This window comes from Prionailurus bengalensis, chromosome E1 (assembly GCF_016509475.1).
Source record: "Prionailurus bengalensis isolate Pbe53 chromosome E1, Fcat_Pben_1.1_paternal_pri, whole genome shotgun sequence".
NCBI classification, from domain to species: domain Eukaryota; kingdom Metazoa; phylum Chordata; class Mammalia; order Carnivora; family Felidae; genus Prionailurus; species Prionailurus bengalensis.
Window position 1 is genome coordinate 46,764,774 of NC_057347.1, and position 22,951 is coordinate 46,787,724.

A 22,951-nucleotide genomic window follows, 5' to 3' on the forward strand; every position below is an offset into this window, starting at 1 on the left:
AGATCATTTCTTCCCCCTGATGTTATTTCAAAACAGCTTTAACTCTTGAGCCAACAAATGTTCAGTGACCACTCCTGCGTCTGATTCTGCAGCAGGTGTCAGGACTACAACAAACCAGACGGACTCGGTGGCCGCCCTCTTGGAGCCGATGGTCTGGTGTCAATCACTGTTCCACAGCCTGATTATGAGAAGTTATTATTACAGCTCTCTGTACCCCTCCCTGTGTTCGGCGCGATGCCTGTAGGTATCACTGTGTGTCTAGTGGAATCTTGTTAACTTTATTGAGTATCAAAAGATATCTTCTTCAGAAGTTGAATGAAGAGATAAGGAAACAATTTTAATCCAATTTTAATTCATAAAAGATGTGGCCAACAGGTCAGTAACAAAGAACATTCCTTTCCTTTCTATTTCCATTCTATTCCTTACCTTTTGGTGCTTCTGGAACTCCAATGGGGCAAATGATTTTCCGGATACAATATTCAGATCGAATGCCATAAGGACCAACATCTCGCCTCTTAATTATCTCTGTCGTTGTGATTTCAGTTTCAGAGGTTTCTATGGTGATTTAATTCACATAGTATTAACAACCACCTAAAATAGTCAGAGACTAGAAAAGCACAACATCTGGTGCTTTAAGAAGGAGACACACATGGAATAAACTTCTGAAAACATTTGATGAATTAATGACTTCAGGATCATTGCTGGACTGCAACAATACTGAGTTTCTTCCTCACTGAAAATTTCTAAACTGAGCTGTTTGGGGGCAGCTTGGTTTCCGGTGGCAAACAGTCAAAATAAATAAGAGAAGAGAGAAGCAGCAAGCATAGGGTTCCGGATGTCCCAGTTTAACTGATTTGTTCTCTGTAATAAGATCTTTTAAAAATTCAGACTGATTCACATGTAAGTGCCTCACCTTATACTTTAACCCCCTTTTCCTAGCCCCCAGTATCTCACAGCACGTGCTACCAAACTTTAGCGAAGCTGTATTTTAAAAACACAAGCCATATATATATATATATTGGGTGTTTTTTAAATTTTTTTTTTTTAACGTTTATTTATTTTTGAGACAGAGAGAGACAGAGCATGAACGGGGGAGGGTCAGAGAGACAGGGAGACACAGAATCCAAAACAGGCTCCAGGCTCTGAGCCATCAGCCCAGAGCCCGATGCGGGGCTCGAACTCCCGGACCGCGAGATCGTGACCTGGCTGAAGTCGGACGCTTAACCCACTGAGCCACCCAGGCGCCCTATATTGTTTTCTTTTTTTTTGATGGCGGTGAAGCACACATGGACGCGAGCTGGGGAGGGGCAGAGAGAGAGAGAGAGAGAGAGGGAGAGAGAGAGAGAGAATATCCCAAGCAGGCTCCACAGTGTCAGCTCAGCTGGACGCAGGGCTCGAACTCATGAACTGAGCCGAAATCAAGAGTCGGACGCTTAACTGACTGAACTACCCAGGTGCCTCCCAAGCATTATATTTTAATAAGTAACAAAAATGCTTAAAATTAAGTGAACTGTCAAGTGATTTTTCTCTTTTCAACTTAGACTAGAAAAGGAAAAGCCCTTACCTGTCCGTGTGGTCCCTCCTCCTGGAGGAGCCTTGGCTGCCATGTCATCCCATCTCAGGCTTGCCCACAGTAACCGTAACATAAGGCTCACTCCAGCTAAGGACTTTACAGTCTGAAGTCTATACCTGAAAGAAAAACCCAAGAAAAACTACGTATGTATTGTGCACGCACGCGTGCGCACACACACGCGCGCTCTATTATTAAACTGAAGGACTATTTCTAGTTCTCATTATTAATAGTTATAATACAATTTTGTAAGCACTTTGGCTATTACATGTCCCTTAATAAAATAATTTTTTTATTCCTAGGCATACCATGCATCTAACAACTTAAAAGGGGTCTGTATGTCACTTCAAACGCCATATAAATTTGTCAAATGAGCATGTTTCATTGTAAGACCGATATGGCAAGAATTTATGAAGATCTTATAACGTTTAGCCTAATTCCAAAATATGTGCTAGAGAAATTACAAAGGAGAACAAAATACAGAGACGTAATTGTGTTACTAAATGTGGTAAGAGTTTTGAAGGATAAAATCTTAACTAATTGATTTGTGCTGAAACAAACTGAAACTGTTTACATTTTCTCAAAACCCAAAACGAAAAGACCCCCCACAAATCCAGTAAGACCTTTCCATACGAACAGAAATTCTGTATCCAAATGGTGGTTCTGGAAAACATGAACTACTGGATGATGAATACCTGCCAATACTAGTAACACTTGAACCACATTAGTAGCTTTAGAGTTCTACAACACAATGAATAATAAAAAAGGGTAATGCTATATTAGTTATTGATCAGGAGACAAAGGAATCTGTGTGCAGGTTTTTATTAAGCACTGTGTGCAAAGTTATTGAACATTTTAGATATTCCTTTGAAAATAATATTAAAGATACATTTCAAAACGAATTTACAACGGCAATGAATATTTTGTCCCAAAATGGAACTGACCGTAAAATAGTTTTAAAAAGCCCTTGGGTCTCAATTCTCTATTAGTGGTCTTTGAGTAATTAAACACTCTGTTGACATATCCACATGCATAAATAAATAAACTGGTTGTGGTGTACAGAAAACCTATAAAACTAAAATAATTCCCTCCTCTAAGAGAGGTAGAATAAGGTGGACCTTAGACAACTTGTATTTAAGAGGCAATGCTTTCTATTCTAAACAGGAAGCTGGGGAAATGAACAGTGTGGGAAGGGGACCGCTCTAGCCAAAAACTTGCTGCATGCAGCTTCTTACATTCCCATCTCCACCTGGGACACCAGTACCTCCTTTGCTGTGCTGCCGCCCTGTGAATCCTGTGACCTGGACAGAACAATGCTCGAATGGGAGGGCGAACACTAACCGCTGCAGGGGTATCCTGGGAGGGGGGAAGTACGTGTCACTTTCAGACCACACCCTACAGAAATGCCTAGGGAACTCTGGACACCAAATGGGGATGTACTTGGAAAGAGAAATGTTTCTCATTCTCTCTTCTTCCTCAGATCACTCTCTACAGTCAAACAGCAACTTCAGTGCGTCTCTATTTCACAAGGGAAACACCGCCAGGTGAGGAACACACCTGAAGCCTGTTCATTCGTGCATTCCTTGGAAGAATACTTGCATGCCTTCCATGTGCTTTAGACTAACTGAAAGGAGCTGGAGACAGGGATGTGAATTATGATCTGCTCCTGTATCCTAAGGAGCTGTGACAGAGGAGAGCACGAGGGGCACCTGACTCGGCTCAGGGATGGGGATCAGAGCTTTGCTCGAGCCTCAAAGGACAAAGATGGGGGGGTGGCTGCACCAGGGCAAGGGACACACGTTATGTACGCTCAGGAGGAAAGTGTGCAACAGCAGACGCTTCCTCCGGGAACCACATCTGGCATGCTACGACCGGAGGGCAGGGGGGTGGCGGTGCGGCAAGAGATGAAGCTGGCATGGGAGAGGAAGGCAGAGCCAGACGTGCCGCACCAAGTGGAAGGGTAAGAGAAGAGCACTAAAGGCGATCCGTGTTAAGGCCTCGGAAGCGTCTGCAGTGTAGGATGGGTCATGGAGGGAAGTGCTTCTCACAGATGGGGGTGTACAGGCGAAGGCTGTCCCCTACCTGCCCCGCAGCTGAAGGCTTGCTCAGCTCAGTCAGAACATTCACAGGGTAGATCTGCCTTTTAGGAGGATCACTGGGGCAGAGCTGGGGAGACAACTACTGGTTCAAGGTGACAATGAAACACAGAATCAGGGCCCAGGAGAAAGGAAGTAAGGGAATGGACAGCGTGGAAGAAAAAAGAGGCCTAATGAGTTGACAAGACAAGTTTCGCTTTTCACTGCTGCTCAGCCTTACCATTAAATTAATAAAGATCAAGCATGCACCTCTGACATTCTTAGCTTCTACGCTAAGCATCAGACATAATTGATTCAAGTGTGAGTATAAAAATGCATTTCCCATGCATGATTTTTACAGCAATACACTTTTAAAAAATGCATTCTAAAGTCAAGAATAGTTTACATATTTACCCATGCCTCTGTTAGATAAAAGGGATTATGTTTCTCTCAACTTCAGCAAATTCAGACGTTAGCATGTATCTGATGGCAATATCTGTTTAAGACGTACAGGAAGGTATTTCCTTCCATTAAAAAATGAGAAATTAACTAAACAGATACCAGTGGTGCCCACAGTGCATATTAAAACATAACAATACAAGGCTCCTGAAACCCAGCCGTGCAGAAAAGGGCCCTGGGCAACACGTGATCAGAACTGGTTCAGAGAAAAGTACTTCCCAGTTGAGCCTACCTTCCACTTGAGAAAAGAAAAGAGCAGAAAGGTCGGCCTCCACAACTGCCAGGTCATTGTAATTAAAGTATTTGTACATAGTAACTTTTCCAGTGGGAAAGAAGTTACCTGCAGGACAGTCAAGGATACATTTTGGGACCGCTCTCAATGAAGAAAGCAGAAAAGTGCAGAGTAATCCTATAAATCCATGAACTGTAATGAAGAGTTCCTTGATTCCCTGCAGGATTCTGCAAATCCTTCATTGCAGGCCCTGCAGAGAAATTGTACTTTTCAGCTGTCTCTATTGAATGTGTAATGGAGTGATATTTTAATTCAAATCAAAAGATGAGTTATAAAAACCTTGGTCAAACCAAATATGACTGGTCATATTAATAAGTTAATTTCTTTATCGAGAGTACTCATTTACACTTCGTTTTGGTTTTGGTTTTCTTTGATCATACTAGCCAGCTGTAATATAAAAGAAACACACACACACACACAGGTATGATTTTAACTTAAAGAAAGTGGAACCACAGATACACAGAAATGAAGCCTAACGTGAAATGGAGTCTGCTCAGTCACTTGCTGAAATAACTTTAGGTTCCTATCAAAATCTAGCAGAAATCAAAGACTGTTCCTGACTCCTGAGCATGCCCCACACAACTCTTACGTCTTCGGTGTTTATGTTTCATCCTTTCCAGTGGTGAGGATGAAAAGATAAAAAGACAAGGACATGAAAAAGGACACAGCAAGGACAGATATGTGAAAATGTGATATAGCAGATAAAGTACTGGACTGGGGGTTTAGGAAAACCGGGCACTATTCCTAACTCTGTCCCTCTGTGGCCAGAGGCAAATTATTCCACATCTATAAAAGATAAGAATTTCTAAGATCCTTTCCAATATAAAACTACACGATCTTACAACTGACAGCACTACGTACTTATGACTCATCCCCAAAGCTTAATGCCCAGAAAACCTTAATTTAAGACTATTTCTGGGTTTTAAAAACTCGTTCCTCAGGACCCTCTTGGGACCACCTCTTCGCACATAAATAACAGAGAACTCCAGAAACACATGCTTATCATGCAAATAAATTACATTAGGAAGATTTCCACATCATGATGGACCTTGTGTGATTCACAGGCATGTCTCCTGGATCTTATGTTTTTATGAATTACCTCATAGAAATAAAATACCAAACTCCAGAAAGTTGATTATCCACTTCTGTAACTCTCTCATTCCCCAGGAAAACACATGGCAGTAACTTGGAAAGTCAGACCACAAAAACAACTACGTTTTCCCTGTTTCTTCCGTCTTGTGAAAAGTAAAACTGAATTTCATTTTAAAGAATTCCCACATATTTTTTTCAGTCTTTTAACATGTTTCCCTAAGTAAACTTTGGTACCTCCCAGCTGGCCAAATTCAAGATTCTCTGTATCTTATTTCCATTACTAACTTGGCCCATTAAATTTCCGCTTCCCTGTCTTATCTCAATTATATCTCATTTTTTACAAAAAAAAAAAAAAAAAAGAGAGAGAGAGAGAGAGAGATGCTTACTAGATACTGCTTTTAAGACTTTCTCCCTTCCCCAAATACATTTTAAAGTACATACCTCCAAGTGATACCAAAGGTTGGTCTAGGAGAAGGATACGGCCATATATCCAAGGCAGGTTTTGCATTGTAATTAAAATAAGGGACTTCTCGGATTCCTCCTTTTCTGGCCAACTTTTTTAAGTCATCATTAGGCAACACAAATATGCTCTTCTTGCTGCTCTTGGTGATAAATTTTCTATAGGATGGCAGAGCAGTACCTGAACGAGTCTTCTTGGGTCTTGAAAACTTCATGAGTTTCACTTTGTCCCTTGTGGAATATTCTTTGCTCACGGTCATAGATGTTACCAGAGTGCCTCCTGCAGTGGTCAGTGAGTCTGTCACTGTTGTGGTGACCACAGTTTTGCTTTGCTCCTTCACAGAGATGATGTCCACGCTGCTGCCCGTGGAGGGTGTGGAAAGCTTTGTTACCGTTGTAGTGGTGGTCGTGACAGTGGATTTGGCACAGTTTTCTGTGGAAGAGACCACAGTCTGCTTATCACCTTTTGCTACTTTGATTACGGTTTTTGATTCCGTGGCCACCGTGGATGTCATAGTGGTGACTTCTGTGATGACGGTTTTCCTCTTAGACTCTCCGTTGACATTTTCGTCTTTGCTGGTAGGCAGCCCATTTTCATCAACAAAATCATTACTGAGGTTAGATTCCTCTCCAGAAGTAACAGGTGAGGGAGTAACTTTCTTAACTTCTGAGGTTTCAATTTCCATATCTTCTACCTGATTTGTTGAACTGCTTTCTGGACAAGACAGTGGAGGTGTGGTAGTATGTATACTCTCAGACTCTTTGGTTGAAGGCAGGGTCTCTAGGCCATCCTGGTAGTCACCTCCAGCATCAGAAGATCTCAGTAAACATGATTTTGTTTCCACGTTGTTTTTTTCATTAAAATCTTCCATGATGACATCACCGTTCATGAACGGCTTTACAGCAGATTCTTTAACGGTCAAAGACTTAATATCATTTTCAGGAATTATTTTACTTATATTATTAAGCTTTGGTTCAACATCGCCACTTACTACTTTACTCTCAGAGATTTCTTTCAAGCATTCCCCTTTCAAATATACTTTAGATTTATTATCTTTTCCATTTATTTGAAAGGTACTCGCTTTCTGTCCTTTCTTTTCAGACTCTCGATTTTCATTATTCTTTTTGTCAGTGCTACTTTTTAGATTGACTTGATCAATACATTTAACTGATCTCTCCTCTAATTTCTGTTCTTGACTTGTTTTTTTACCATTTGCTTCAGTTACCTTACTCTGTGGTCTCTTGTCACAGTTTCCAGTGGACTGATCTGAAACAAACTCACGTTTCAATGGTTCCAAGCCTTCAATACCTTGTTCTTGAGTTATGAACTGTTCAGAAATACTTTCACTGCTATTCTGAACAATCATATCTTCTTCACTGCTGTCTTGAATAGACATAGTATCAGAACTATTTTCCAAAGTGCTATTATATTCAGAGTCACATCCCAGTTTTCCTTCAAAGTCCATTGCTTTTGACAGAGATGGGATATCTCTATCATCGATACTTTTAGGTACTGATGGAAGTGAAGGGCTCTGGGAAGGAGAAACAATGGTGTCATTATCCTCCTGTATGAGTGGTTTTTTGTTCTTATAGATCAAAGTACCAATTTCATCTGTACTGGCTAGTTTGGAGTCATCAACGAGAAAATCACTTCCTTTGGTTTTAATCTTACTAGGTTCCTGGCCTTTACTGGTAGGTTCAGAGAGACTCTCATCTATGTCATTTCCAATAGAATTTTGTTTCTGACAGTTTGTCTCTGGACTCTGAATGGAGACGTCATCTAACGTTTGATCTTTTGGATAAAGTTTGTTTGTTGTATGATCAGGATCACTGATTCCAAGAACTGAGGAATCGCTCTGTGAACATCCCCGAATCAAATCTTCAGATTTATCATTACTTGCATTAGGGCTTTGTTCTTGTTTAATAAGCAAGTCACTTTGACACCCTTCTTTTGCTTTAGTGATTACTGGAGACTCAGAAAGACTTTTCAGGGAACTTGTAGAGGTCTTTCCGATACCCTTAATTCCACCCTCCAACTTCATCTTTTCAAGGCGCTGTTTTTCTTCCAGTGTAAACTGTTTAATTCTCCTTTCAAGAAGTCCATCTAGTTTGGATGATTTAATTTTCTTTTTATAACTAGTCCTTAGATGAAAACCCTCACTGACATTGACCACATCTACTTGAGAACTTTCCTGACAATTTATATGTGGCTCTGTTTTCACATCATCATCTATTTCCATTGGTTCTTCCTTAAAGGATTTATCATTGTCAGAATCTAAAACTTCTTTTACATCTGTGAAATAAAGACATTTATGTAAGTGAAATTTTTTACTCTCAAATGTGGAACTCATAATATTTTTATTTTAAAAACTACCAATGGTTCTTATTTTCACTCAAGGGCTTAAACATAAATATATATTTGAAAGCTCCTGACATAGGATTAAGATAGGTCAATGGACAGGGCTAAACTTTATAAAATGTTAAAAAACACACACATATTGTAAATATTTAAATATTCTGATTCTTAGCATCTGAAAATAGAATGTTACAATGAAAAACTACTTAGCCTGTGACAGCTACTCGATACACCAGTACCTTCATGTCAGATTCTGTATAAAATATTTTGTAGTCATAAAATATCTTAAGGCTAGTATCTTACCTAGTTTTTAAAACATGGCTTTTCACAAAAGGCAATGTAAGTTCCTCAGAAGGTTGGACACAGAGTTAGCTTAATGACCCAGTAATTCCACTACTGGGTATTTACCCAACATGAATGTTCATATCAATATTCGTAACAGCCAGGAAGCAGAAACAACCCAAATGGCCATCAACCGATGAGTGGATAAGCAAGATGTGGCACCATCCACAAAATGGAATACTACGCAGAAATAAAAAGGAATGACAAAATCCTGACACCTGCTACGACATGGATGACCCTTGAAAACATGACGCCAGGTCAAAGAAGCCAGTCACAATGGACCACATATTACATGATTCCATTTATTCGTCATGTCCAAAACAGGCAAATCCAGAGACAGAAAGTACATTAAGGCTGGTGAGGGGAGTTAGGGAGGACTGGAGACTGACTGCTAATGAGTATGAGGTTTCTTTTTGGGGTGACGAAAATGCTCTAAAATTCACTGTGATGATGGTTGAACAACTCAGTGAAATACTAAAAACCACTAGATTGTACCCTTTAAATGGGTAGATTATCTAGAATATGAATTATGTTTCAATAAAGCTGTGATCATCAGAGAAAGACAAGGCAGTACCTCTCCTGCTGTGCGAACTAGATCCCGTGCAACCTTAGCATCCCCAGGCTGCCCTCCACCCCGGACTCTCCTTACCTTGGTCCTTCTTCTCAGCAATCCTGGAAACATCCATTTCACTTTGGTCTGCTCCTTTTGTAGCATCTGAATCTTTTACCTCATCTTTCTCAGAATCAGGCTCTGTTTTTATTTTTTTTGGACTTCGTGGACTTTTTCTTCTATCTGATTCATCCATATTTTCATCCACATTATTTTTGGCTGAAAAAGAATGAAGTATATAATAATGACAGGTATTCTGAATATTAGCAATTTACTGTAATAAATCTAGTTGAGTGGAAATTATCAAGTATTTTCAGCAATTTATACTGCTTTTTTAAATTAAACACACACACACACACACACACACACACACACAAACACTGAAGACAGTATATACTTCCCTAATATGCTTGGCTGACCTAAAGCATTAAAAGAAGACTGCATTTTAGATGTGCTTCAGAAAGAAGCTTTCACATAGGACGACTATTTCAACCTGTTCGATGACTTTACAGATTCTATATCAGTGTTTCTAACATATTTTGTGTTAAAGAATCATATTAGAAGGATAAATACTTGAGTATCTTTCACCGAGACTCCATGGACAAACTTCAAAGATATCCAAGATCCAACGAAATCACAAAAGTTTGTTTACATACTTCCCCTGGCCCCCACCTCCCCCAGGTAAGGAATCACAGCATTTATCACAGAATAAAAGAGACTTAAGGGAAATGACTAAAGGCAATGTTTGGCCTTGTTTGGACCTGGTTTACTGCCAAGAGTAAAATGGCCTCTCTGACACAACTGGGGTACCTGGGGTAGGAACTGAGAATCTCAAGATGAATATGTTAAATAGTGTCAGTTTGCTGACTGGATAATAGCATGATGGTTATGAATGTCCACTCTAACTAGAGAGATATATTGTACTGGAAAAGAACATGATTTCTGGAATTTGCTTTCTTTAAGTACAAGGGAAACAACTCTAGGAAAAAAGTAGGGAGTGACAAGTGAAAGAAGAGTGACAGAACTTGATAACTGTTAAAGTTGAATGATGACTACATGCAAGTTCATTATTCTCTTTTACTTTTGTGTAGCTTCAACTTTCCAGAAGGAAAAAAAAAAAAAAAATCAAGGCTACGATATAGAACTATTGTCTAGATGAATTTTCTTAGGCCTTAGAGGCATTTCTACCTTTTCTTTTCACTTGACCCCGAATATCCCAAGGACTTAGCAAGGTGAACCTATTTTTTATTTAAATAAAAATGACTCCTTCCAAAAAGATCTGCCTGAAAGGGGAAAGAGTGCAAAAAACAAAGCCAGTATCTGTCAAGACAGCAGGATATTGGTGAGAGAAGAAAAGAATCATAGAAAACGGTGACAGGATGTGTCTAGACCCCACAGGTAACGAAACGACAAAAAACTAAACTGATACTCTCTTTCTTCAATGCTTCTGTAGTTATTTCAGAATAACTGGGCAATATTTTTTCAATGATTTCAAGTTGCTCACAAAGAGCTTTATATGTCAGTAGTACCCCATTTATAAGCTTTAAGATCCTGGACACTTAAATGGACGATTTATAAAACGTTTGGGATTTCCTCTCCATGAAAGGTCTCCTTGACAGACTATTAACAAAGGGAGCCCAGGTGGCTCAGTCGGTAAGTGTCTGACTCTTGGTATTGACTCAGGTCGTGATCTCCCGGTTGTGGGATGGAGCCCCATGCTGACAGCGTGGGGCCTGCCTGGGAGTCTCTCTCTGCCCCTCCCCCACTTGCACGCACGTGCTCTCTCAAAAATAAATCAATATAAAAATATAAAAATAAATTTAAAAAAACGATTAATTCATATCCGTTATTAACCCTCGCACATTAATACCTGTATTGACACTTATAAATTAATGTGCAAATCAAAGGTATACAGTCCTGAGTTAGAATGGAGGTTAGAGATAAGGGACACAGCAGTCAAGCAAGTCAAATACTCTATAGTCTTCTGATGCTGTCAAGTGTTCCCTGAACTGTGTTTCTCTCTGTTCTTTCTAACACATCTGTGCCTCTATCATATGATCAGACTAGATTAGCCATTATGATAGGGACTAATAGTTCTGAGATTATAAATTGGTGGTTACTAATGCCCTCGCCGTAATTCCTATTCTGTAGTTAAGCTAAATCAACAATGTGCTACCACCTGAGAGGAAAGGCTCCGAAGATGCTAGAAGACCAACCTGGTACCTGAATGGATAAAGGCCCGCCATTTGCACAATAGAAACCACATGCTAAGGAAACTGGATTCAAGATAAATCTGCAAAAGCCTAAATATTTTGCTTATTGATAATCTGGATTTCACTACACAGACAAACCAGGTCAGACATAAGTAAACACAGAGCTCTCTATAATTCTAAGTGCTACATGGGCGGCTGGAGCAACAAAATGGCAATAAAAAAATTGTAACCATCTTTCAGAATTTATCAAAATGTACATTTGGCTTGGATATGATCAGATCATAATAGAATTTAATATTTGCCAAGTACCTACTATCACCTAGGCTTTTTAGGAAAGAACACATTGCACCAAAGACTAGCAAATTACACTGCACAGCAAGCAGAACTACTTTTGAAAATTGCTCAGATTACAAAGGAGATCTTGCAATGTAGTGTGCAAAAAGGACAATGGAAGCCAGGAGACACGGATTCCAGTCAGGATTCTATCCCTGTGTGAACTGTACGTCACTTAGGATCTCCATGAAATAATCTGCTCGTGTGCTGTGAGTTTCAAAACATATGGTCTCTTGGGGCGCCTGGATGGCTCCTTCGGTTCAGCGTCTGACTTCAGGTCATGATCTCATGGTTTATGAGTTTGAGCCCTGCATTGGGCTCTCTGCTGTCAGTGCGGAGCCTGCTTTGGATCCTCTGTCCCCCCGTCTCTCTCTGCCCTTCCTCCACTCGTGATCTCTCTCTCAAAAATACATAAAACATTAAAAAAATTATATATCTATATATATCTATAAACATAGATATACATAGTCTATAGATATAGATACATATAGTCTCTTAGTAGGGTAGTTCCCCTCTAGAGTTCTGTGATTCTAAATACTAATAAAATTGTTAGCGAGTAGCACAAATTGAGTTAATACCTCGTTTATGTGGAAGTGTTACTGAATTCTCCACCACTTGCTATTTGGTTTTGTTATGTGCCACAATGCTGAGGTTACCAGATATGTAGCTCCTTCGGAAGTCAAGTAATACTGAATTTTAGATTTCAGAAAAACAACTAGGTGGCTGAGACCTTTTTTTTCTTTTTTTTATTAACAAGTCCTACTCTAGCCTCTTTCTTTAACTGAAACCCTAAGTATCACGATCCTGAGAATAAAGGTTTAAATATTTTATAAAGGTTTAAAATATTTTAGAATTTATACCAACTACATTGGTAGTTTTGCCATGTTCTGTTAAAAGTTTCAGAGAAAACTTTCATCTAAAATACGGTCAGTAAACCTCATTTTGTAAGAAACAGTACAAATCAGAAACATTAATACAGGAAAAATAACTTCAATTACTTACTTCCTTCTAATGACTTTCTGTAATTCACATTAGTATTGCCTGGCAATTTAGGAACAAACCTATACACATGAGTTTTACTAATCCAGCTCCAACCACCATATCCCGTAACTCTGTATTCCTCTCCTTTTTGTTTCCAAACCTGGTGTGAATGAAAACACTCTGATTAAACAAGAATGAGGATGCTTATAAAACATATGTGGTTTTATACATTTTTACCAAACAAGATCCACAGTCAGGCAGATAAGTTTACCAATCAATTTTATTTTCAACAGGAATCACACATTCATGAAAAAACTGAAGACAGCTGAACCCTGAACAACATGGGGGTTTGCTGACCCCCCACGCAGTCAAAAATCCACGTATAACTTGCAACTCCCTCAAAACTAACCACCAACAACCTACCGTTGACCTAAGCCTTACCAATAACACAGTCAGTTAACACATATTTTGTATCTTACATGTACTATATACTACATTCTTTACAACAGAGTAAGCTAGAGAGAAGAAAATGTTATTAAGAAAATCACAAGGAACAAAAATACACTTACAGGTACTATACTGTATTTATCGAGACAACCTGTTTGTAAGTGAACCCATGCAATTCAAACCTGCATTGTGCCAGGGCTGACGAGACCCCTTTCTAATATGAAAAATGTAACACAAGTTTTACAGTTTTAGAACAATTTCAACCAATTAGTCTAATAGCCCACCTACATTCTACCGAGACAAACCTCTGCTTATAGAAATCGCCAGAAAGACTTACTTCGTTCCAACTATATTAAATAAAAGACTGTGCCAAAAGCAAAACAAAATTTAAGTACCTAAAGTTGCAGAATACAAGCCTCAGAAATGGCTAACACGATTTTAAAAGACTATAATAAAAATTACCTGATGTTTAACTGGAAATGTATATTTTACCCACGTGGCTTGTTGCATCGTTTCTTCCTCTTCTTGTTTTTTCTCTTTTTTCTTGACTTTCTCCTTCTCTTCTCTTTCAATTGATGTCATTCTGTGTAACCTAAGAAGATATGAATAGAAAGAACTGCATTTAACTTTGAAACATACATTAAAAAGATAAAAATATAGTACTGCAAGTCAGGAAGTTAGAATCAAAGAATGGTTAGCTATAATCCCACAACCCAGATAACCCCAGTTCACAAAAATCAGTAACAATTCCGTAACCGGAAAAATGAAACAGCAGAAAAAGGCAAAACCATGCCATCCTTCCCATATGCCCTCCGACAAGAAATACACTCACTTATGGCTTATTCCTGCAACTACTAATACATATATATACACCAATATATTTACACAAAAGAGATATATTACAATCACAACTACACAGTTTTTAATCAATGAATAATTGAATTAGAAGATCTTTCCATATACCAGAAGATATGGATATTCTTAAAGAATTACATAATATACACCACTGCATGGACATACTATAATTAAACCAGTTCCCTATTAAAGAATACATTATTTCCTTCCCTCAAAAAAGACCAAAAAATCCAAAAACCTACCAACTAGTATTTCTAATTCTACCTAGCACTGGGGGGTTTAAAGCCTTTACACTAATGTAGAATTCAGGCTTTCTACATCCACAGAGAAAAGGGCTGACAAGGTTCCTGCTTTTGGGTAAGAGGAAGGAAGGACCACATTGATGAGGCCACCAGCCACTGAATAGGGCATAGGCCACACTCTTTTTCCAGGGTGGGAAACGGATACCATTGCACCCAGTAATAAGGAGACAGGCAGGCCTGTGGTGAGGCTCTACATTAAGATGATTAGACTGGAGGGATGCCTGGGTGGCTCAGTCGGTTGAACGTCTGACTCATAGTTTTGGCTCAGGTCATGATCTTGTGGTTTCATGGGTTCGAGCCCTGCACTGGGGTCTGTGCTCGTAGCATGGAGCCTGCTTGGGGATGCTCTATCTGCCCCTCCCCCACTCACGTGGTGTCTCTCTCTCTCTCTCCCTCAAAATAAATAAAACTAGACTGCATTTTTGTGAATGGGAATATTCCCCATAAACAAGGACACTGACCAAAACCTATGAAGAGAGGACCCTGTCTCTGAGACCTCTAGTGGTAGAAAACCTGCTTTATTACACCCTACCCAGATGTAGCCAATCTTGCATGCATAACTTTGTGGAAAAAAATAGAGATCTTTTGTCAACCTGGGGGACAAGCTGCTAATAAGATACGAGAGGGGAATTTAATCCTTTTGATCTCCATCCCCCCACCAAAACTCCCTACTGAGCTCCACTTTCAAGAAAGCTTTGTGCCCCTGTGAACCTAGGACCCTAGAATCTAGGCTACTGCATACCGAGAGCTCATGCCTATCAGCCGCACAACCCTAGAACAGCATTCTTCATTCTCTCCCAGTTGACGGAAGGAGAGGAAAGGGAGGAGGTTCTCCCCGGAGACTAACTTACTCAAATACCACCCGTGTGCCACTACTCGTGGAACCAGGGAGCAGGGCAAGCTCTGTAGGCGCAGCATGGTGGATAACCTGGCAGCCTCAGCCTGCCAGAGGAAGGAGTGACTGACCCAGGCTCAGGTAGCGTTTCTCAACAGAGGTTTTGTGGGCTAAGCGTTCAAATCTCTGCAAGTTGAGGTCTGACATGGCAACTGAACTATCTTCGCTGACAGTGGCCAGGAACAGAGTACTGTGGGGGGAGGATACGGGAGCAGTGACACTCTGAGAGCTCACAGCTGGGCTGGGTGCTCAGCCTGTGCTTTTGTGTTCACATGGGAAACAGGTCCATTTTCATCACCAAATATAAAGGCTCCATTTTGCTGAGGACGCCAGGCCACTGAGGTAGTATTACAGCTAATCTGTGATGTTAGCTATTCCTGAGTAAATTCTATTGCTCTCACTGCCACCAAGCCAATCTTTAGGTTTCGGCAGCAAAAACGGTGAGCTCTGAAGGAATTCAAGTCCATTTGGTTGGGCAGAAACCTGGGCTACCGCTGGCAGCCCGGAGGCCCCAGAAAGGAAGAAGCCCCATCGGGCTGGCAGCGCGTAGCCTCTAGCTGCCAGTCCATACGGGGAGGCACACGGGGTGGCAGGCGTCTCTTCTGTACCTCCATGGTTCGACTGAGAGCCTGACCGAGAGTACGGACCAAGCTTCCCTCCCACTCCTAATCTCCACGTGGTGCCCAGGGTCATGTCCTGCCTGCTTTGCTACTAGAAACAAAGCCATAATGAACAATGTTTTACGTCTTTCCTGGTAAACTTGGAGAGTGCTCACGGTGTTCCCCAGCGGTGGGGTAGCTAACTCCAAAGGTCCTTGAACTTAAAATGCTGACAAGTAAAACTACACTGTTCTTCAGAATTGCACATTTCACGCTGCCATCAATGACAAAGCCACCGTGTTTTCCCATACCTTCACTCAAGTTAGTAACAAACTTCTAGATGATCAGCCCAAGTGAGAGATGAGAAACGATATCCCACTCTTTTGATTTACATTTCTTTAATTGCAAGAGAGTAAACATTTTGTTAATGTCTACTGGCCTTTCGTATTTATTTTTCTGCAAAATGCCTGTTCAAATCCTTTGTCTTGTCTGTACTGGACTATTAGTCCTTCTCACTTATAAAAGATCTTTGTCACTTAAGGTAACTTTCCATTTGTGGTGCAAATATTTTTCCTCAGTTTGTCATCTTTTGAGTTTGATTATAATATTATCTTTCCACTCAGAATTTTAAATACATATATCCACTTTTTTTCCTCTATGGCATCTGGGTTTTATATCTGTTTAAAAAGAAAGTATCACAACAAAAACATAAATTAATCCATGGTTTCTTATTGAAGCTTTTTGGTTATTGTTTTTTTAAAAAAATCTCCGTTTATCTGAATGTTTTTGCCAAGGCAGGGAGCTAGGCTGAAATTTTCTAGGTCCTGCTTCCTTCTCTGACATGCAGTGCTATCATTGCTAGATGCTCACATGTGTTTAGGCCTATTTCTAGATTCTTTGTTCTACTCTACTACCCTAAAATCTTATTTTTATTGTAGCTTCGAAAATGTTCGAATATCGGGGCACCTGAGTGGCTCAATCGGTTAAGCGTCCGACTCTTGATTTTGGCTCAGGTCCTGAGATCAAGCTCTGAGTTGAGCTTCACACAGCGCATGGAGCCTGCTCGGAATTCTTTCTCTCTCCCTCCCCCTGCCTCTCTGCCCCTCCCCAACACGCGCTCCCCTTCTCTCTCTCAAAATAATGAACATTGAAAACAAGTGTTCCAATATCTATTCCTTTCTTCCTCATACCTACTTCCCTTTTCTTGCAATTAATTTTCCTAGATGATAGATTAGTATCATTTTGATCAAGCCTGTGTGCCCCTCAAGGAGGGAAAATCTTATTCAAAATGCAAATGAATATTAATTTTAGAAGATTAATATAATTAACACAATACACGGTTTCAGAAAATGTAATATACACATCTAAACATAGGATATATCTTTATCTTTCATTTACTGAGTATCCTTTCTATCTTTTTTTTTTTTTTTAATGTTTTTTATTTATTTTTGAGACAGAGAGAGACAGAGCATGAGCAGGGGAGGGGAAGAGAGAGAGGGAGACACAGAATCCGAAGCAGGCTCCAGGCTCCGAGCGGTCAGCACAGAGCCCGATGCGGGGCTCGAACTCACGGACTGTGAGATCATGACCTGAGCTGAAGTCGGACGCTTAACCGACTGAGCCACCCAGGCGCCCCTCCTTCCTATCTTTAATAAAGTTTTAATGATTCCTTTACGTGATCCTAAATATTTCTTGTTAAATTCATTCCAGTTGTTTGAGTTTGTTTTTTTTTTAAATTTTCTTTTATGTTTATTTTTTTGAGACAGAGAGAGACACAAGCATGAGCAGGGGAGGGGCAGAGAGAGAGGGAGACACAGAATCCGAAGCAGGCTCCAGGCTCTGGGCTGTCAGCACAGAGCCCGACACGGGGCTTGAACCCACAAGCCGCGAGATCAAGACCTGAGCCGAAGTCAGATGCTTAACTGCCTGAGCCACCCAGGCACCCTGAGAGTTTTGTTGTTATGGGGATCTTTTCATTACAATTAAAAAATATATATAAAATGTAACCAGATTAAGAACTTTATCAATAAACCAAATACATCTGAAGCTAGTGTGTCCCACTCCCAGGCAGTCATTATCTTGACTTTAGGGTTATTATCCCCTTTTCTTTATAGTTTTACCACCCATGTGTATACCCCAAACAGTAGCAAGTTTGGCTTTTGAAAACTCAGTAGCAAGAATAAAACTAGCTGCATGAGCATAAGAGCAATGCTGTTACTATTAAAAGAAGGTTCCCAGGAAAAAATAAACCTGTCTCTGTGTCACAGCTTCCAAGAGCCTCTTCTGGTGAAATCCGAGGGTGAGGGCATGAGCAAGGTCTGGAAGACACTGGGCTCACCACACTCTGGGTCATTTGGTAGGGCTGTAAGCAGGTACGGATCCAAAGTGGACTGCTATGGACTTCCTGCTTCTGTGCCATTTGATTATTCTGTGGTATAACTTGGGAAAATTCTCAGCTCTCCCCATTGACTTAGGATATGGTCCTCTTTGGTAGGTTATCATTTGTCTACCTGGATTACTGCTTCCATGGCTTTATTGGTGCTTTATTCTCTATTGTTCCTCTCTTCTCCATGGGTTTATGCTTTAAAAAAAAAAAACCCTTTGCCATAGTTTTCATGGAGGTAAGCAGGGAGCAAAATTAAATGTGTTCATACAATGTTATTTTCACTCAGAACTCCTACAGTATTTTCTACATAGTTACTGTCACATAAAATGCATTGTTCAATATGGCAGCCATCTTTTTTAGTTTTCAGATTGTTTCTGATAGTTTTTCAATTTTCTTGGGGTTTCTAAGTGTCTACTTAGGTCAACTGCATATAATTATGCCTTCATCTGCCAACATGTACATACATACACATATACACACACATGTATATGTATATGTATATGTATATGTATATGTATATGTATATGTATGTTTTCTCTTGACAAACTCCATCAGTTAATACTTTTAAGAAAACTTGGGAATTCAAGCTGGTGCAGCCACTCCGGAAAACAGTATGGAGGTTCCTCAAAAAACTAAAAATAGAACTACCCTATGACCCAGCAATTGCACTACTAGGCATTGATCCACAGGATATAGGTGTGCTGTTTCGAAGGGGCACAGGCACCCCCATGTTTATAGCAGCACTATCAACAATAGCCAAAGTATGGAAAGAGCCCAAATGTCCATCGATGGATGAATGGATAAAGAAGATGTGGTATATATATACAATGGAGTATTACTCAGCAGTCAAAAAGAATGGAATATTGCCATTTGCAACTACGTGGATGGAACTGGAGGGTATTATGCTAAGTGAAATTAGTCAGTCAAAGACAAAAATCATACGACTTCACTCATATGAGGACTTTAAGAGACAAAACAGATGAACATAAGGGAAGGGAAACAAAAATAATATAAAAACAGGGAAGGGGACAAAACAGAAGAGACTCATAAATATGGAGAACAAACTGAGGGTTGCTGGAGGGGTAGTGGCGGGGGGGGGAGTAGTGGGAGGGGGGATGGGCTAAATGGGCAATGGACACTAAGGAATCTACTCCTGAAATCATTGTTACACTATCTGCTAATTTGGATGTAAATTTTTAAAAATAATAAATAAAATTTAAAAAAATACTTCAAGAAAAGTTAAAAAGAGGGGCACTTGGGTGCTCAGTCTGTTAAGCATCTGACTCTTGATTTTGGCTCAGGTCATGATCTCACAGCTCGTGGGATTGAGCCCCACATAGAGCTCCACACCAATAGCACCAAGGCTGCTTGGGATTCTCTCTCTCCCTCTTTCTCTGGACCCTCTTCTCCAATCCTTTTACCCAAAACTAGAAGCCCAGTGAGCCCTTCTTCTACAGATGTAGGAGGCCTGAACACTATGTTAGTGGACCCTCTGAGGGTTTAAGAGCCCTAGTGCCAGTGAGAGAGAATCAGAAATACTGCCTGGCATATCCTCTCTTCTATTCTAGATGTTGGTTACTTGTGTTTTCCCCTTTGTTTTTTCTTTCCCGATAATCTCATCAGATGGGCTCTAAGGTATGTTTATTTTCTATTTCATCAAATATTTAATAGTAGTTCTTAATATTTGCTTTCTTTGAGGTGACTTGAGATGTATGCCTAGCGAACTAATTTGGAGTTTTTCCTTTCTAACGTACACATTGAAGGCTATCAATTTCCCCCAGGTACTCTTTGGTTGCAGCCTACCAACTTCAATGTATGTAGTATTCTCATAAACTCTCAATTCAAAATGTTTACTAGTTTCCATTACGATTCTTCTTTGACCATTTGTTATTTATTTAAAAGTGTATTTCTTAAAAAAAAAAAAAAAAGAGGTTAGAGTGGGAGAGAGCCAAAGCATAAGAGACTCTTAAAAACTGAGAATAGGGGCGCCTGGGTGGCGCAGTCGGTTAAGCATCCGACTTCAGCCAGGTCACGATCTCGCGGTCCGTGAGTTCGAGCCCCGCGTCAGGCTCTGGGCTGATGGCTCGGAGCCTGGAGCCTGTTTCCGATTCTGTGTCTCCCTTTCTCTCTGCCCCTCCCCCGTTCATGCTCTGTCTCTTTCTGTCCCAAAAATAAATAAAAAAATGTTGAAGAAAAAAAAATTTTTTTTAAAAAAAACTGAGAACAAACTGAGGGTTGATGGGGGGTGGGAGGGAGGGGAGGGTGGGGGATGGGTATTGAGGAGGGCACCTTTTGGGATGAGCACTGGGTGTTGCATGGAAACCAATTTGACAATAAATTTCATATATTGGGGAAAAAAATAAAAATAAAAAAATAAAAGTGTATTTCTTAAGTTTCAAGCATATAGCTCTTGCATTTCTTTAAAGTTTTACTATAAATCTCTGTATCCCCAAATAATATTTTAACATGATATCAGCATATACGCTTTGAAACTTTACATAAATTGAATCCTACTCCATGTATTTTTTAAGAAAAGAAGTGTTTTCACTCTCTTGTACATGCATGAGAGCCAGTCTCATTGACACTTACTCTGGCCTCACTGCTGTATATAATAGCCCATTACAGAACCACATCATAACTTGAAGGTGCCTCATTATGGGCATTTAGGGACTGTTACCAAATTTCACCATTACAAAATATTATCAGAAACATCTTCCTACAGGTCTTCTCATACACACATGTAAGGTCTCTCTGACGTACTTAATTAGGAGTAGAATTGCATTTTCAACTTTGTTTTTGCCAAATTATTCTCTAAAATGGTTGCAGTAACCAGTATACAATTGCTCTTTTATCAACAGTGTATCAATTCTCTTCCTACTTATGTCACATATTTACCAATACTCTTTAAATTTTTAACAATCTGATGGGTGTGAAAGAACAGACCCTAGTTTTCTTTTCTTTTTTTTTTTTAATTTTTTTTAACGTTTACTCATTTTCAAGAGACAGAGAGAGACAGAGCATGAGCGGGGAAGGGGCAGAGGGAGAGGGAGACACAGAATCCGAAGCAGGATCCAGGCTCTGAGCAGTCAGCGCAGAGCTCGACGCGGGGCTCGAACCCACGAACCGTGAGATCATGACCTGAGCCAAAGTCGGACGCCCAACCGACTGAGCCACCCAGGCGCCCCAGGCCCTAGTTTTCATGTGCATTTATCTCATCTTACCAGGAAGGTAAAATATGTTTTCATATTTTTTACTATTTGTGTCTCCTCTTCTGTGAATTATGTTTGTATCTGTAGCCTTTTTTCCTACTAAGTAGTTTGGTTTTTTTCTTTTTGAACTGTAGAAGTTCTTGAATATACTGTGAATACTAACCCTCTTTTGATTATAGTACAAAAAAAATGAATGTACCTTTAACCTTTCTATGGCTTAGTTTTTTAGAATGATTTATTATTACAAAACTCAAACAACAGAAAACAATCCACCATTCACTGATCTATACATATGTGATAAAACTACATAATAAAAGGGAATAACAAACACTTATAAATTATGGTTATCTCTAGGGGTGCCTGGGTGTCTCAGTCGGTTAAGCATCTGACTCTCAGTTTTGGCTCAGGTCATGATCTCGTGGTTTCCGGAGTTCAAGCCCCGTGTTGGGCTCTGCACCGGTAGCGTGGAGCCTGCTGGGATGCTCTCTCCCTCTCTCTGCTCCTTCCCAACTTGCACTGTCTCTCTTTCTCTCTCTCTCAGAATACATAAATAAAAAACTTAAAAAAAAATTACAGTTATCTCTAGAAGGAGGCAGGGTAATGTAAACAGAAAGTAGATGTAATAATGATAATGTTCTTATTTGTAAATTGGTTGATGAATTCACAGGTGTTCCTCTAATTATGACCCATTATTGCTTATATATTACAATCTTATGTATGTATCAAAATATTAAACGTGAAAAAAGAAAGTCATTTGTAACTGCAGATACACAGACACATAAAGGTACACTTATTCTTACCTGATAGATAACAGCTTATAAATGGAAGAAATAATCCCACACTTAGGTACATTTTGGGACATAGTGAATGAATCAGGAAGGAAAGAAAGCAATGGAGAGTAAGAGAAAAGGATGAAGTGTGGAAGGGAGGATGGAAGAAAGGGAGAAGGAAAGAATATAGGAGAGAGGCAAAGGAAAAAGGGATGGAAGGAAGAAGAGAGGGAAGTAGAGGAGCCAGAAAGGAGAGAAGGAGGAACTGTCTTCATTCCAAAATCATAAAGAGAATCTTTTGTATTTTCTTCGTGCAGCTTTGCTTTTCACCATTTAGGATTTACTCTGCCTGGAGGGGACTATAAAGATATGGGATGTGTAGGATACAAAAAATGAAATCCAATTTTCCTCTATGTAGATAACTCAAATTGCCTCATCACACTTGTTACTGAAGAATTCACCCTTTTTAATGCTACTCTCTATCTATTATATTTCCATATATGGTCTGGTCTCTTTTTGGATTGTTTACTCTGTATCACGAGTCTATTTCTTTGTATCTACACCACAGCATTACTACCAAGTAAGTTTTGTTACCTGGTAGGACGAGTCTTTCTACCCTGTCCTTCAAATTTACCCTTTCTATTACTGCCCTTGTCCATATAAATTTCTTTCTTTAAAAAAAATAATAATAAGTTTATTTATTTTG

The 22,951-nt window shown here is 39.8% G+C and overlaps 1 protein-coding gene across 20 annotated transcripts in view; it reads right to left on the reverse strand.

Moving 5' to 3' along the window:
• Nucleotides 1-22,951, reverse strand: part of BPTF (bromodomain PHD finger transcription factor) — a 147,988-nt gene that overhangs the window by 42,613 nt on the left and 82,424 nt on the right. For all 20 annotated transcript variants that reach the window (XM_043585037.1, XM_043585034.1, XM_043585033.1 and 17 more), the window contains 6 exons: nucleotides 13,692-13,821; nucleotides 12,804-12,942; nucleotides 9,295-9,474; nucleotides 5,930-8,240; nucleotides 1,565-1,689; nucleotides 427-555 (listed from right to left, as the gene is read on the reverse strand). In XM_043585037.1, the coding sequence (XP_043440972.1) occupies nucleotides 427-555; nucleotides 1,565-1,689; nucleotides 5,930-8,240; nucleotides 9,295-9,474; nucleotides 12,804-12,942; nucleotides 13,692-13,821 (3,014 nt within the window). The remainder of the gene's footprint in view (nucleotides 1-426; nucleotides 556-1,564; nucleotides 1,690-5,929; nucleotides 8,241-9,294; nucleotides 9,475-12,803; nucleotides 12,943-13,691; nucleotides 13,822-22,951) is intronic.